This window comes from Apodemus sylvaticus, chromosome 6, assembly GCF_947179515.1.
Source record: "Apodemus sylvaticus chromosome 6, mApoSyl1.1, whole genome shotgun sequence".
NCBI classification, from domain to species: Eukaryota; Metazoa; Chordata; class Mammalia; order Rodentia; family Muridae; genus Apodemus; species Apodemus sylvaticus.
The window spans coordinates 8,900,529-8,916,085 of NC_067477.1; the positions used below are offsets into that span (position 1 = coordinate 8,900,529).

A 15,557-nucleotide genomic window follows, 5' to 3' on the forward strand; every position below is an offset into this window, starting at 1 on the left:
AATTGGTTCAAAGCTTCAATTAGTTTCATTGTCTCCCTGTTTAGTTTCTGTTTTCCTGATCGGTCCATTGGTGAGAGTGGAGTGTTGAAGTTACTCACAATTATTGTGCTAGGTGCAATGTGTACTTTGAGCTTTAGTAAAGTTTCTTTTATGAATGAGGGTGCCCTTGTGTTTGGGGCATATATGTTCAGGATTGAGAGTTCTTCTTGTTGGATTTTTCCTTTGACCAGCAAGTAGTGACCTTCCATGTCTCTTTTGATGACATTAGGTTGGAAGTCAATATTATCTGAAATTAGATTGGCAACTCCGGCTTGTTTCCTGGGACCATTTGCTTGTAGAATTGTCTTCCAGCCTTTTACTCTAAGGTAGTTTTTGTCTTTGACACTGAGGTGTGTTTCCTGTATGCAGCAAAATGTAGGGTCCTGTTTATATAACCAGTCTGTTAGTCTATGTCTTTTTATTGGGGAATTGAGTCCATTGATGTTAAGAGATATCAAGGAGTAGTGGTTATTGCTTCCTATCATTTTTTATTTTAATTTTATATGTGTGTGGTTATCTTCTTTGGGTTTGATAAAAGAAGCTTAATATCCTGCTTTTTCCAGGGTATAGTTTCCCTCGTTGTAATGTTGTTTTCCCCCTATTATCCTTTTTAGGGCTGGGTTTGTAGAAAGCTATTGTGTAAATTTGGTTTTGTCATGGAATATCTTGGTTTCTCCATCTATAGTTATTGAGAGTTTCACTGGGTATAGTAGTCTTGGCTGGCATTTGTGTTCTCTTAGAGTCTGCATGAGCTCTGCCCAGGATCTTCTAGCTTTCATGGTCTCTGGTGAGAAATCTGGTGTAATTCTGATAGGTCTTCCTTTATATGTTACTTGCCCTTGTTCTCTTACTGCTCTAAGTATTCTTTCTTTGTTTAGTACATTTGGGGCTTTGATTATTATGTGACGGGAGGTATTTCTGTTCTGGTCCAGTCTGTTTGGAGTTCTGTAGGCTTCTTGTATATTCATGGGCATCTCTCCCTTTAGGTTAGGGAAGTTTTCTTCCATAATTTTGTTGAAGATATTTGCTGGCCCTTTAAGTTGTAAATCTTCACTCTCATCAATGCCTATAATCCTTAGATTTGGCTTTCTCATTGTGTCCTGGATTTCCTGGATATTTTGGGATACAAGCTTTTTGCATTTTGCATTTTCTTTAACTGTTGAGTCCATAGTTTCTATGGTATCTTTAGCATCTGAGATTCTTTCTTCTATCTCTTGTATCCTGTTGTTGATATTTGCATCTATGTCCCCTGATTTCTTCCCAAGGTTTTCTATCTCCAAAGTTGTCTCCCTTTGAGTTTTCTTAGTTGTTTCTACTTCTGATTTTAGATCCTGGATGGTTTTGCTTAGCTCCTTTACTTGCTTGTTTGTGCTTTCCTGTAATTCTTTAAGAGCTTTTTGTGTTTCCTCTTTCATGGCCTCAGCCTGTTGACCAAAGTTCTCCTGTATTTCTTTAAGTGATTTTTGCATTTCCTCCTTATTGGCTTTTGTATTCTCCTGGATTTCTTTCAATGATTTTTGTGTTTCCTTTGTAAGGGCTTCTAACTTTTGATCCATTTTTTCCTGAATTTCTTTAAGTATGTGCTTCATGTGTTCCTGTACCAGCATCATGACCAGTGATTTTAAATCCGAATCTTGTTTTTCTGGTGTGTTGGAGTATCCAGGACTTGCTAATGTTGGAGAATTGGGTTCAGATGCTGCCATAATGCCTTGGTTTCTGTTAGTAATGTTCCTACGTTTGCCTTTAGCCATCTGGTTCTCCCAGGTGTTAGATGGTCTTATTGTTACTGGCTGGTGCTTCAACCTACTGTAGATCTTTAAGGTTATCTCTGCAACACTGGATGCCTGGGTTTCTTCTGGCACAGATTACTGATATGCTCCCTTCCTGTTTTGTGCCTTTGGAGCCCTTATCTGTCTTGCCTCAAGCAATGTTATACTTAGGTGACTCAGTGTCCTTTGCCTTACAGAAACGTTGTAATTTTATGAGGTCCCATTTGTCAATTCTTGATCTTAGAGCATAAGCTATTGGTGATCTGTTCAGGAACTTTACTCCTGTGCCCATGTCCTCAAGGGTCTTCCCCAGTTTCTTTTCTTTTAGTTTCAGTGTGTCTGGTTTTCCATGGAGGTCTTTGATCCACTTGGAGTGAAGTTAAGTACATGGAGATAAGAATGGATCAATTCGAATACTTATGCATGCTGACCTCCAATTGAACCAGCACCATTTATTGAAAAGGCTATCTTTTTTCCACTGGATGTTTTTGACTCCTTTGTCGAAGCTCAAGTGACCATAGGTGTGTGGGTTCATTTCTGGATCTTCAATTCTATTCCATTGGTCCACTTGTCTGTCACTGTGCCAATACCATGCAGTTTTTAATACTATTGCTCTGTAGTATTGCTTGAAGTCAGGGATACTGATTCCACCAGAATTTCTTTTGTTGTTGAGAATAGTTTTAGCTCTCCTGGTTTTTTTGTTATTCCAGATGAATTTGAGTTGTTTATCAGCTGTAGGAGTTCAATAGCAACAAAAACAACAGAAAACCCACATACATGTGGAAACTGAACCATATTCTACTCAATGATACCTTGGTCAAGGAAGAAATAAAGAAGGAAATTAAAGACTTTTTAGAACTTAATGAAAATGAAGACACAACATACCCAAATCTATGGGACACAATGAAAGCAGTACTAAGAGGAAAACTCATACCCCTGAGTGTCTTCCAAAAGGAAATGGAGAGAGCATACACTAACAGCGTAATGGCACACCTGAAAGCCCTGGAACAAAAAGAAGCTATTTTACCCAGGAGGAGGAGAAGGCAGGAAATCATCAAACTCAGGGCGGAAATCAATCAAGTAGAAACAAAGAGAACCATACAAAGAATCAACAAAACCAGGAGCTGGTTCTTTGAGAAAATCAACAAGATAGATACACCCTTAGCCAGACTAACCAATGGGCACAGAGACAGTATCCAGATTAAGAAACTTAGAATTCAAAAGGGAGATATAACAACAGAAACTGAGGAAATTCAAAAAATCATTAGATCGTACTACCAAAGCCTATACTCAACACCACTGGAGAATCTGGAGGAAATGGACAGTTTCCTAGACAGATATCTGACACCAAAACTAAATCAGGATCAAATAGATCAACTAAACAGTCCCATAACACCTGAAGAAATAAAAAGGGTCATAGAAAGTCTCCCAACCAAAAATAGCATGGGACCAGATGGCTTCAGTGCAGAATTCTATCAAACCTTCATAGAAGATCTAACACCAATACTCTTCAAACTATTCCACAAAATAGAAACAGAAGGAACTCTACCCAACTCGTTCTATGAAGCCATAATTACGCTGATACCAAAACCACACAAAGATCTAACAAAGAAAGAGAACTTCAGGCCAATTTCTCTTATGAATATTGATGCAAAAATATTTAAGAAAATTCTTGCCAACCAAATCCAAGAACACATCAAAACAATCATCCACCAGGATCAAGTAGGCTTCATCCCAGGGATGCAGGGATGGTTCAATATGAGGAAATCCATCAATGCTATCCACAAACTCAACCATATGATCATCTCATTAGATGCAGAAAAAGCATTTGACAAAATTCAGCATCCTTTCATGCTAAAAGTCTTGGAAAGAACAGGAATTCAAGGTCCATACCTAAACATAGTAAAAGCAATATACAGCAAACCGGTAGCCAACATCAAACTAAACGGAGAGAAACTTGAAGCAATCCCACTAAAATCAGGAACTAGACAAGGCTGTCCTCTCTCTCCATATCTTTTCCATATAGTACTTGAAATTCTAGCTAGAGCAATTAGACAATATAAGGAGGTCAAGGGGATACAAATTGGAAAGGAAGAAGTCAAATTATCACTATTTGCAGAAGACATGATAGTCTACTTAAGTGACCAGAAAACCTCCACCAGAGAACTCCTACAGCTGATAAACAACTTCAGCAAAGCGGCTGGTATAAAATCAACTCAAGCAAATCAGTTGCCTTCCTATACTCAAAGGATAAGCAGGCTGAGAAAAAAGTTAGGGAAATGACACCCTTCACAATAGCCACAAACAATATAAAGTATCTTGGTGTGACTATAACCAAACAAGTGAAAGATCTATATGACAAGAACTTCAGGTCTCTGAAGAAGGAAATCAAAGAAGACATCAGAAAATGGAAAAATCTGCCATGCTCGTGGATCGGCAGGATTAATATAGTTAAAATGGCCATCTTGCCAAAAGCTATCTACAGATTCAATGCAATACCCATCAAAATCCCAACTCAGTTCTTCACAGAGTTAGAAAAAGCAATTCTCAAATTCATCTGGAATAACAAAAAAACCCAGTAGAGCTAAAACTATTCTCAACAACAAAAGAAATCTGGGGGAATCAGTATCCCTGACTTCAAGCAATACTACAGAGCAATAGTGTTGAAAACTGCATGGTATTGGCACAGTGACAGACAAGTGAACCAATGGAATAGAATTGAAGATCCAGAAATTAACCCACACACCTATGGTCACTTAATCTTTGACAAAGGAGCCAAAAACATCCAGTGGAAAAAAGATAGCCTTTTCAACAAATGGTGCTGTTTCAATTGGAGGTCAGCATGCAGATGAATGCGAATTGATCCATTCTTATCTTCACTCCAAGTGGATCAAGGACCTCCATGTAAAACCAGACACACTGAAACTAATAGAAAAGAAACTGGGGAAGACCCTAGAGGACATGGGCATGGGGGAAAAGTTCCTGAACAGATCACCAATAGCTTATGCTCTAAGATCATGAATTGACAAATGGGACTTCATAAAATTACAAAGTTTCTGTAAGGCAAGGGACACTGTTAAAAGGACAAAATGGCAACCATCAAATTGGGAAAGGATATTCACCAACCCCACATCTGATAGAGGGCTAATATCTAATATATACAAGGAACACAAGAAGTTAGACCCCAGGGAACCAAATAACCCTATTAAAAATTGGGGTACAGATCTAAACAAAGAATTTTCACCGGAAGAAATTCAGAAGGCTGAGAGGCACCTTAAGAAGTGCTCAACATCATTAGTCATTAGGGAAATTCAGATCAAAACAACCCTGAGATTTCACCTTACACCAGTCAGAATGGCTAAGGTCAAAACTCAGGAGACAGCAGGTGTTGCCCAGGATATGGAGAAAGAGGAACACTCCTCCACTGCTGGTGGGGCTGTAAGATGGTACAACCACTTTGGAAATCAGTTTGGTGGTTCCTCAAAAAACTGGACATGACACTTCCGGAGGACCCTGCTATACCTCTCCTGGGCATATACCCAAAGGATTCCCCAGCATGCAATAAAGACACATGCTCCATTATGTTCATAGCAGCCTTATTTATAATAGCCAGAAGCTGGAAAGAACCCAGATGCCCCTCAAAGGAGGAATGGATACAGAAAATGTGGTATATTTCCACAATGGAATACTACTCAGCATTTAGAAACAATGAATTCACAAAATTTTTAGGCAAATGGTTTGATCTGGAAAATATCATCCTAAGTGAGGTAACCCAGTCACAAAAGAATACACATGGAATGCAATCTCTGATAAGTGGATATTAATTAGCCCAGAAGCCCTGAATGCCCAAGGCACAAATCGCATAACAAATGACTCCCATGAATAAGTATGGAGAATGTCCTGATCCTGGAAAGGATTGATCTAGCATTGGAGGGGAATATAAGGACAGAGAAAAAAAGGAGGTAGGTGATTGGAGAATGGATGGAAAGAAGAAGGTTTATGGGATATATGGGGAGAGGGGATCTGGGAAAGGGGAAATCATTTGGAATGTAAACAAAGAATATAGAAAATAAAAATATTAAAAAATAAAAAAAGAATGCTAGTGTGAACCTGAGCAAAATTTCCTTCCCTACAGGGATGTCACGACCAGTAGGGGCTGTGAGGGCCAACAATGACATCCCAGTCTCTCTTTAGAATACAAGAAGATCTGGCCTCTGCTGTATGAGCATGTGTTTCAATGTTAGAGATGTGAATTCTTCTTTGAGACATGGAAATTCTCTAGAGCCTTATTTTCAATGATAAATTGTTTTAAACTACTTGTTTGTTCACAAACTAGAGGAATTTTTAAATAGTTCTATAGCAGTATATAATGACAGCAATTATTGACAAGATATTTATAAAGAAACCCTCAGAGGCATGCTGTGAAAGTGAGGAAAGCCAGAGATTTGGTAATAGGGTGTTTCTCTCCTGAGTGTAGTTTTAGTCACATTACTACTGTTTACTTAATTGATGTTTTAAAATAAGTTGTATTCATCTTCTCTAACATGAATTTTTCAAACACATGTGCACAATTTAATGATGACACAGTTATTGTTCTGAGGGCTAACTCATAATATCTGCTCTCCATATATGAAGAACATAATATGCTGTTATTAGCTGTGGCCAACACACATATCTATTGTAATTCAAATAATCCTTCCCATCTATCTCATTAGTCTTATTTTTCAACATTTTTCCACCTATGATCAGCCTGCCCTGATGCACTTCACCTCAAATCAGTTTTTTGAGTTCCTCATGACAAGATGCTCTTTTATTTTCTTGGATCCTGATTGCCTTTGATAAAGTGTTCTCCAGGTACATCCAGATTGATGTGATATTTAGGCTTTTATGAACAGAGCTGCAGCAATAATGAGAGGTAATATGATCACTGTTACTACAGGTGCTGCATAAACAGCTCAATGGTTAAGAAAGCATACTATTCTAGGAGGTGATTCAGGTTCAGTTCCTGACCCTCACAATGATGATCTCATATGTACTTCTAAGTGCAGAAGACCCAGTATATTTGTTCTCTATACATACTGCACTACCCACACAGGAACATATACACATAAATAAAAAAATATTTTATAAAAAATTCTCATTAGTTCTAGGCAATAGTCAAAGGAAGAGTTCTTCTGTCATGTGTGTGTGTGTGTGTGTGTGTGTGTGTGTGTAGAAGATTTGATTGTTAATATTTCCAAAACATAGTCCTCATTTTTATTAATAATTACAGTGCTTGATACACTATTTACTATTTACTAATATATGTAAGGCTGAATATTGGCTCACAAGGTCAGTCTTATTTTCTTCTCAAGAACAACTCATTTCTGTCTCTTGTCTGAGATATAGGTTCACAAGATAACACCATATATCAAGCAACAGAGTACTGAGAGGGCTCATTGATGGAAATCCTGTCCTCATTGATGGAAATATTTTTGCCCTCCATCATATGATTGGGCTACTTTATCTTGGCCAATGCGTGTGGGAAAAATAAGTTGCATATAGCTAATATCTTAATCTTCAGAAAAAAATAAATTAATCCAAAATTATATAGTACCTATAACCAATGGTATAACAGCTATTTATTAAAAGAAAAATAGAAACAAGTAATATAAATATGAAGATAAAGGTATTTCTATTACATGTTATGTGAACATCGTTCTGCTACAACACTGAGAAACAGTTTGGAGGACACAGAAAACATCACCCATAAAGGGTCTGCCATGTGACCCAGAAATCCCAGGTAAGTAGACAAGTAAAGCCCACTTTAATTTAAATACATTTTTGCACGTCTGTGTTCATTTGCTGACCCAACTGTTCCACTGTCTCATAGAATTGGATTCGGGGTGGATTCTTGCATTGTGAAATCTTACCCTCATTGAATTCTTCTTCTAGCTCTCACATCTCTATTGTATTTCTTGTATATTTTGTCAGCCTGGACTTGGTAAAAGTAGAGATAGAACAGTGTAAATAATTTAAAAAAAAAATACATGGATATAAATTGGGTGTCCTGTCAGGTTCTATGTCAACCTGACACAAGGTAAAGTCATCATAGCAAGGAAGCCACAATTGAGACAATGTCTTCACAAAATTAGCCTTACAAACATGTGAATGCATGGCTGTTCTCATGTAGACCCATGTACCTGTTGAGGGAGACACAACCAGGGGCAGTGAGTCCTGCAGACAAGAGAAGCTAAGAGGCCTGTCCCATTACATCAGCATGGTGGGTAGATGAAAGGAGGCAGCCCATGATTTTAAAGTTTTATTGTAGAATTGAAACTTCTACAGTTGAGTAGAGGGAAAGGGGGGAAGTGGAGATGTAGAAGCCAGCCAGGACCATGTAGAAGAAAGAGGAGATAGAGAATAGAAAAAGAGAAAGCTATTTTTAATTCAATACCGTCTTCATTTACATTGCCAAAGGTAAAACCTTTCCTGATTTCCCCCCTCTCCAAAGACCCCCAACTACTCCTCCCACCCCTGGCTCCACGTATATGCCCCTCCACATGACATACTCCCACCACCACCCTCGATTTCCCTTTGTTGGGGCCTCTATTGAGCCTTTACCTGACCAAGGACCACTCCTCCCACTGATGCCCAACAAGGCATTCCTTTGCCACATTTTTGGCTGGAACCATGTGTACCCCTTGGTTGATGGTTTAGTTCCTGGAAGTCCTGTGGTGTCTGGGTTACCAAAATCATTGTTCTTCCCATGAGGCTGTAAGCCCCTTCAGCTCCTCTGGACCACTCTCCAGATCCTCCATTGGGGACCCCCCTCACCCAGTCCAATGTTCTGGAATAGAACCAGAAGTGCGCAGTTTCTATGTTTCCATACTCATGGACTGTTTTCCTCCAAGCTCTCTGTTTCACCCTGCCTGAGTCTTTAAGTGTGGGGAATCTATTATACAGCATCATTTTATATCCCACTGTTTTAAGACACAGGAAATACTTTGTGTGCTAATAAATTTAATTTTAGAAGATATGTGAAATGTAAATATCATAAATGGTGCCAACCTCCATCTATCTGGGACTGACAATAGACCTGGGAGAATCAGGTAATACCTTTACAATTCCTCACTCCACCTCAACAATGGGGAATCCCCAAACACATATTTACCCTTCTCTCTAGTATGTACTTCTTCTCCTGGAATTGTTACTTCAGGAATACCTGAATTTCTACCACGGACCACCAGGAGCCTTTCACTTGTGCCACAAATTTAGGAAAAGGAGACCAATATAATGACCTGGCACCATCAACTCCCTAAACCCCTCTCCTAAGAGATAACCCAAATCCCCACCTACCATTCCATGTACTCTTCTCCCAGCCTCTGTTTGTCCTCACATTCTACAGTAAGGCTCTTTCCATTTGTGGGACACTCCACTTTCCCCATGTGGTCAGAATATACAAATACTGACATTTGACCTCCTTCTATTCTCTATCCCCTTGGGACTTCCCAATTCAGCCATCAGCTATCTCTTATTCTGCACCTCTTCTTTTAGAAAATCTCCATCCCAAATGCCATAACTCCCTGCTAACTATCTGAAAGATAAAAGCCAACTGCCCCAGATTATTAGGAGACTCATGCAGTAGGCTCACTAATCCTTATTGTTCACTTACCACCTCTACCCTTAGGTCCCTGTGGCTTCTTTCTCTCCCTCCCTCCCTCCTTCCTTCTCCCTCTCCCTTTCTCTCTCCCTCTCCCTCTCCCTCTCCCTCTCTGTCTCTCTGTCTCTGTCTCTCTCTGTCTCTCTCTCTCTCTGTCTCTGTCTCTCTCTTTCTGTCTCTCTCTCTCTCTCTCTCTCTCTCTCTCTCTCTCTCTCTCTCTCTCTCTCTCTCTCTGTCTCCCCTTGACTCTATCCTTTTTATTAATAGTTGCCTTGCGTACTCCTTTTTGTCACATATAAAACAGTCTCCAGTAAGTTCCAGCTCTTACTTACCAAACCAAGTTACCTGATATGGCCAATGAAAAATGAATTTTAACCAGGTCAGTTGGAGAGATCTCAAACAGACCTGAGGCAGAGACATTTTATTCCAATCAATTTTATATACTTTGACCACAAACAGAATATAATGGCAGTAGAGAGGGTCAGTGCAATGGTAGATTCTAGGATATAATGATGCAAGTTGTACACGGTACATAAGATTAATGGCTAACACCAATTTTCCTAGAATGTTTAGTATGCTTTCTTAATCTCTAGAGAACACAGAGGAACAGAAAGCAACCTGAATGCTTCACTACCTGGGAGGATTCCTTGTTTCTTGGGAATTAAAAGGCAACAGTGCTCTAGGAAACCTGTACAAACAGCTACACTGAGTCAATTCCAGAAGGCCCACACTCTCCCTTAAATAGTTTTTGGGAAATTATTGACTTTAAAACATTCCACATTTTCTTTTGAGTGTTTTTTCTTTATTTTATGAAAGTTTTATGCATATTTAATTAATTATGATCACATACTCACCTTTTCCCTGACAACTTCTACATATTTTCCCCAAATAAGCCTATTGCACAATGTCATGACTTTCTATGTTGTTAGTGCTATGCATATGTGCACATGATGACCAAGAACTCTAGCATAGGAAAACTACCAGTGACTACACCTACAGAAAAGTAAGATATTCACACTCCAGAAAATGTCTATTTACAACATCTGGAGCCACAGACCAGGAATCATCAGGCCTTTCCATACCAGGCTATGGTTGAGTTTTTCATAGGTACGTTTATATAAATAACAATGGCCTTGATAACTTCATGAATGTAATGGGCATACCATGTTCAGAAGATATCATCTGACACCTGTTCTTCATGCTCCACCCCTTACATTAGTTCTACCTCCTCTTTGTCAATATTCTATAAGCCTTTAGGAAACATGGAAGAAACTTGATATCTCTGGCATACACCATTATGAAGATGGGGAAGGAAAAACACTGTCTGTATGATTAAAAGTTGGAGTCACACTTAGCTCTCTTGCTATCCATGGAGATGTAAGCCAAGATCTCTATCAAATGTTTTTGTTTTTTAAGAGCATTAACCACACAAGTATCTCTATACCTCAATACATTTTTAAATGTAGCATTTACCCAGAAATTAACATATCACAGAGCATCACACAGGGCAGAAATGATTCCATTTGGGGAATACTATCATAAACAGAAGCAAAGGAACCTGTAGCCTAGGGAACACTGGACTCTCTGCAGAGACTCAGTTAGGTTCCATGGTTAGGGGAGTGTATGGGAATCAAGTTATAGCCAAGGACAAATTCAGAAAGAGTTAGTGAACTAGTAACTTAAAGTTCACCATCCTATTCACACAATACATGCGCCTCACACATCAAAACCAGCACTGACACAGATGTGGTCACAGACAACAGGTCACCCTCATGTCCTAGGAGGTCTAAAGAAATTGTGTAGAGAGGGGTGGTTCTAAAGTGAGTATGAGAATCCAGCATCAAGACCTCTCAAATAAAAAATAACTTTAAATAATATGTGTCTTCACCATGAACTCCTACCCTTTAGAAAAAAAAAGTCTCTTAGTGATTTCCTTCTGTAGAATTTCATGAGAAAGGAACATTCCTCTAGAATAAGATTACAATATAATACACAAATAATCTTTAAGGTAAGAAGAGATAAAACTACTTGAGAAAGAGGTTTCATATCAAGTTCCTCAATATCTGGTGAGAAATGGACATTTTTTCCTTTGATCCTTTTCCCCAAACTTAAACCCAAATGGTATATACAGAGCATAATGCCTGAAGAATATTCTTCTGATCCAAACAGGAGGAGTAGATCACTCACTGTGCGGAGTATGCATCAGAAATTGTATATGATGTTTCCCTTCCCAATGTCAAGACCCGTCTCCACCACAACCACTCACATTACAAAGATTATGCATAATGCAATAAGAGACTCAATATATGAGGTTTCCAGTACCAAAAATGCAGACACATATTTTCTGGTTGCTGAATGAGCAAGTTGTTTCTAGTTCATCACTTCTCTTCTCTGGTCATGTATATTACCAATGGAGAAAAGCACTACAATCCTGGTTTTGTATGGTCATCAAATCCTCAATTCACAAGAAAGGAATTAAGGGGAATAGAATGGGAGAGAAGAAAGTAAGAAGGAAGGAAGGAAGGAAGGAAGGAAGGAAGGAAGGAAGGAAGGAAGGAAGGAAGGAAGACAAAAGAAACAAATTAACAAACAAACAAAGGAACAAAGAAAGAAACAAAGTGAAAAACAAAGAATGAAACAAAAATTTCTGTAGTTCCTTAAGAAGAAATTCTCATCAAAAAAGAGCCCCAATTCCATGAAATCATTTACTGCAATTTGCTATGTTATACAATTTCATTGAAGATAATGCATTATTATTCCTGTCATTTGGAATTTGAAATCCATACAATAAAAGACAAATCTTCCTGAGAATCCACCTTCATTTATTCTAAAAAGCACAAAGGAAATCAGGCAAATAGAGAAAAAATCAGAAGCATGCTCTGTGCTTTCTTTTATCCTCTCAGGAACCTCCCCCAATGCAAAGCAGCCCTCAGGCTCAGGCTGAAAGCCCAGGCCTAGCTGAGGAGCCCCATCCTCTTCTCATTAGAGCCTCCATTAGAGCATGGCTGTCCTGGTGCTGCTCCTCTGCCTGCTGACCTTTCCAAGCTGTAAGTGTTCAGGGTGTCAGAAGAGGGACTCAGACATGTCAGCTAGTAGATGCATGACTAATGTTATCATTGCTTCTCCCCAGGTGTCCTGTCCCAGGTGCAGCTTAAAGAGTCAGGACCTGGCCTGGTGCAGCCCTCACAGACCCTGTCCATCACATGCATTGTCTCTGGGTTCTCATTAACTGACTATGGTGTGCACTGGGTTCGCCAACCTCCAGGGAAGGGTCTGGAGTGGATGGGAGCAATATGGTGGAATGGAAACATAGATTATAATTCAGCTCTCAAATCCAGACTGAGCATCAGCAGGGACACCTCCAAGAGCCAAGTTTTCTTAAAACTGAACAGTCTGCAAACTGATGACACAGCCACTTACTAATGTGCCAGAGACACAGTGAGGGAAGTCCAGTGTGAACCTGCACAAAAACTGCCCTACAGGGATGGTCACAACCAGCAGAGGGCGCTGAAGACCAAAAGTGACTTCCCTGAATCACTTTTTTTTTATTTGATATATTTTCTATTTACATTTCAAATGATTTCCCCTTTTCTAGCCCCCCACTCCCCAACAGTCCCATAAGCCCCTTTCTCTCCCACTTTCCTCCCACCCACCCCTTCCCACTTCCCCGTTCTGGTTTTGCCTTATACTGCTTCACTGAGTCTTTCCAGAACAAGGGGCCACTCCTCCTTTCTTCTTTTACCTCATTTGATGTGTGGATTATGTTTTGGGTATTCCAGTTTTCTAGGTTAATATCCACTTATTAGTGAGTGCATACCAATATTGATCTTTTGAGACTGGGTTACCTCACTTAGGATGATGTTCTCTAGCTCCATCCATTTGCCTAAGAATTTCATGAATTCATTGTTTCTAATGGCTGAATATTACTCCATGGTGTATATATAACACATTTTTGCATCCAAAATCGCTTCTATAATCTAGGAAGTTCTGACCCCTGCTGTATCAGCCTGTGTTTCAATGTTACAGATGTGAGTTCTTCTCCCAGCTCCAGAAATTCTTTAGATCCTGCTCTTCAGTGTCATTCTACCAAACTTGTGTGTTCATACAGTGTAAGAACTTTGTAAATAATTCTATAATCTAATAGGATCAAATAAAAAAAATTATTGAGTTTATATATACCAGGAAAAATCAAAATTGGACAACTGTGTAAGGGAGGACAGCCAGTGAGATTTGGTAATATATTGTTTCTCTCCTGACTGCAGTTTTAGTTACATTTCTGCAATTTACTGTATTTAATTGATGTTTAAAAGTAATTGTATTCATCTTCCCTTACATGAAGATTTTTAAACACATGTGCAAAATTACAGGAAAACAGTAATCATTCTGAGGGCAGCATCACCAAATTTGCTCTCCATATATGAAGAATATAATAATCTGTTATTAACTGTGGCCAAGATCTATGCATATCATTATTGAAATAATCCTTCCTATCTATCTGACTAGCCTTCTCATTCTACACTATCCAGACTATGATCAACCTGTCTTGCTTCTACTTTACTTCTGATCATTTCTTTGTGTTTCACTTGATACAATGGTGTTCGTTGTCATTGAAAAAGTGTCCCCCAGATTCTCACAGATTAATATGATATTTAGTCCATTGTGAACACAGCTGCAGCATAAAGGATATGCAATGTCATCTTTGTTATTCCTGGTGCTGTATAAACACATCTGCAGATAAGAGAGCACATTGTTCTTGGAGTGCTCCAGGTTAAATCCTGATACCCACAATGTCCACCTCATTACCATATGTATGTACAAAATACCCAGTATAGATTTGTATTGCATGAGCACTACACTGCTCCCACAACCATACATACACACAATTGAAAATAAATATTTTATAAAAATTGCTAATCTAGTGATAGAGGTAATCAAAGGAAGATTTTTGTATCATATACATATAAGTAATAGATTCAAATGTAAATATTTCAAAAACATATTCCTCATTGATTAATAACTATTCAACACTACTCCCTCTGTCATATTATTTCAAAGATCCAGAAGCAATGTTTATCTTCCCACATAAAATTAAGCATAAGTCCCTAACAGGTGTGCTCTACATTCTTTGTTAAATTGACAATATGAAATACTCATCACCTTCTGTTCTCTATCTTTACCATGGAGCTAAGGCACTCCCACAGGCCTCCATATACAAATCCCACTAGGAGAGAGCTGATCTCTTCAAGAGTGCTATGACTCCTAGCATCATTGATGAGATTACCACTATTACTCCAAAAAATGTCCAAAGAGGGACCACCCAGAAGGACACTGGGCACAGGAATCACAGAGCAGTTGGTGATAGAATACTTCTATTCTCAATTTGTGCCCCAGATAAGCCTCTGACACAGCATACCACACCCAAATTCCCCCACATGGAGAGAACTCCCATGGAGAGTGCTGGCCTACCTAAGATCACAGGTTCACAGGAGGGACAAGCTCCAGTCAGAGGCCGCAACCCAGGTAACACCAGAGAAAACCAGAGGGTGAGAGGTAAGCATAAGAACCTAAGCAATAGAAACCAAGGCTACTTGGCATCATCACAACTCAGTTTGCCCAAAACCGGAAGCCCTGGATACCCCAACACATCAGAAAAGCAAGATTCTGATTTAAAATCACGTCTCATGATTATAAGAGAGGACTTTAAGTAGGCCATAAATAACTCCCTTAAAGAAATACAGGAGAACAAAGGTAAACAAATAGAAGACCTTAAAGAGAACACACATGAATATATTAAAGAAATACATGAAAACACAATCAAACAAATGAAGGAATTGAACAAAACTGTCAAGGATCTAAAAATGGCAGTAGAAACAATAAAGAAATCACAAAGGGAGAGAAACCAGGAGATATAACATCTAGGAAAGAGATCAGGAATCAAAGATGCAAGCATCATCAACAGAATACAAGAGACGGAGAGAATCTTAGGCATAGAAGATACCATAGAAAACATTTACATAAAAATCAAAGAACAAGAAAAATTCAAAATGCTCCAGCTAGGATGTAAAATCATCTGTAAAACCATCCATCATTCATTTTTTAGCCTAATA

The 15,557-nt window shown here is 38.9% G+C and overlaps 1 long non-coding RNA gene and 1 gene segment (V, D, J or C); both read left to right on the forward strand.

Annotated features, from left to right (window-relative positions):
* Positions 1-15,557, forward strand: part of LOC127686878 (uncharacterized) — an 80,825-nt gene that overhangs the window by 13,486 nt on the left and 51,782 nt on the right. The window lies entirely within an intron of this gene.
* Positions 12,437-12,880, forward strand: LOC127686874 (Ig heavy chain V region PJ14-like). The segment is given in 2 exon segments: positions 12,437-12,497; positions 12,581-12,880. Coding segments are annotated over 2 exon segments (339 nt in total).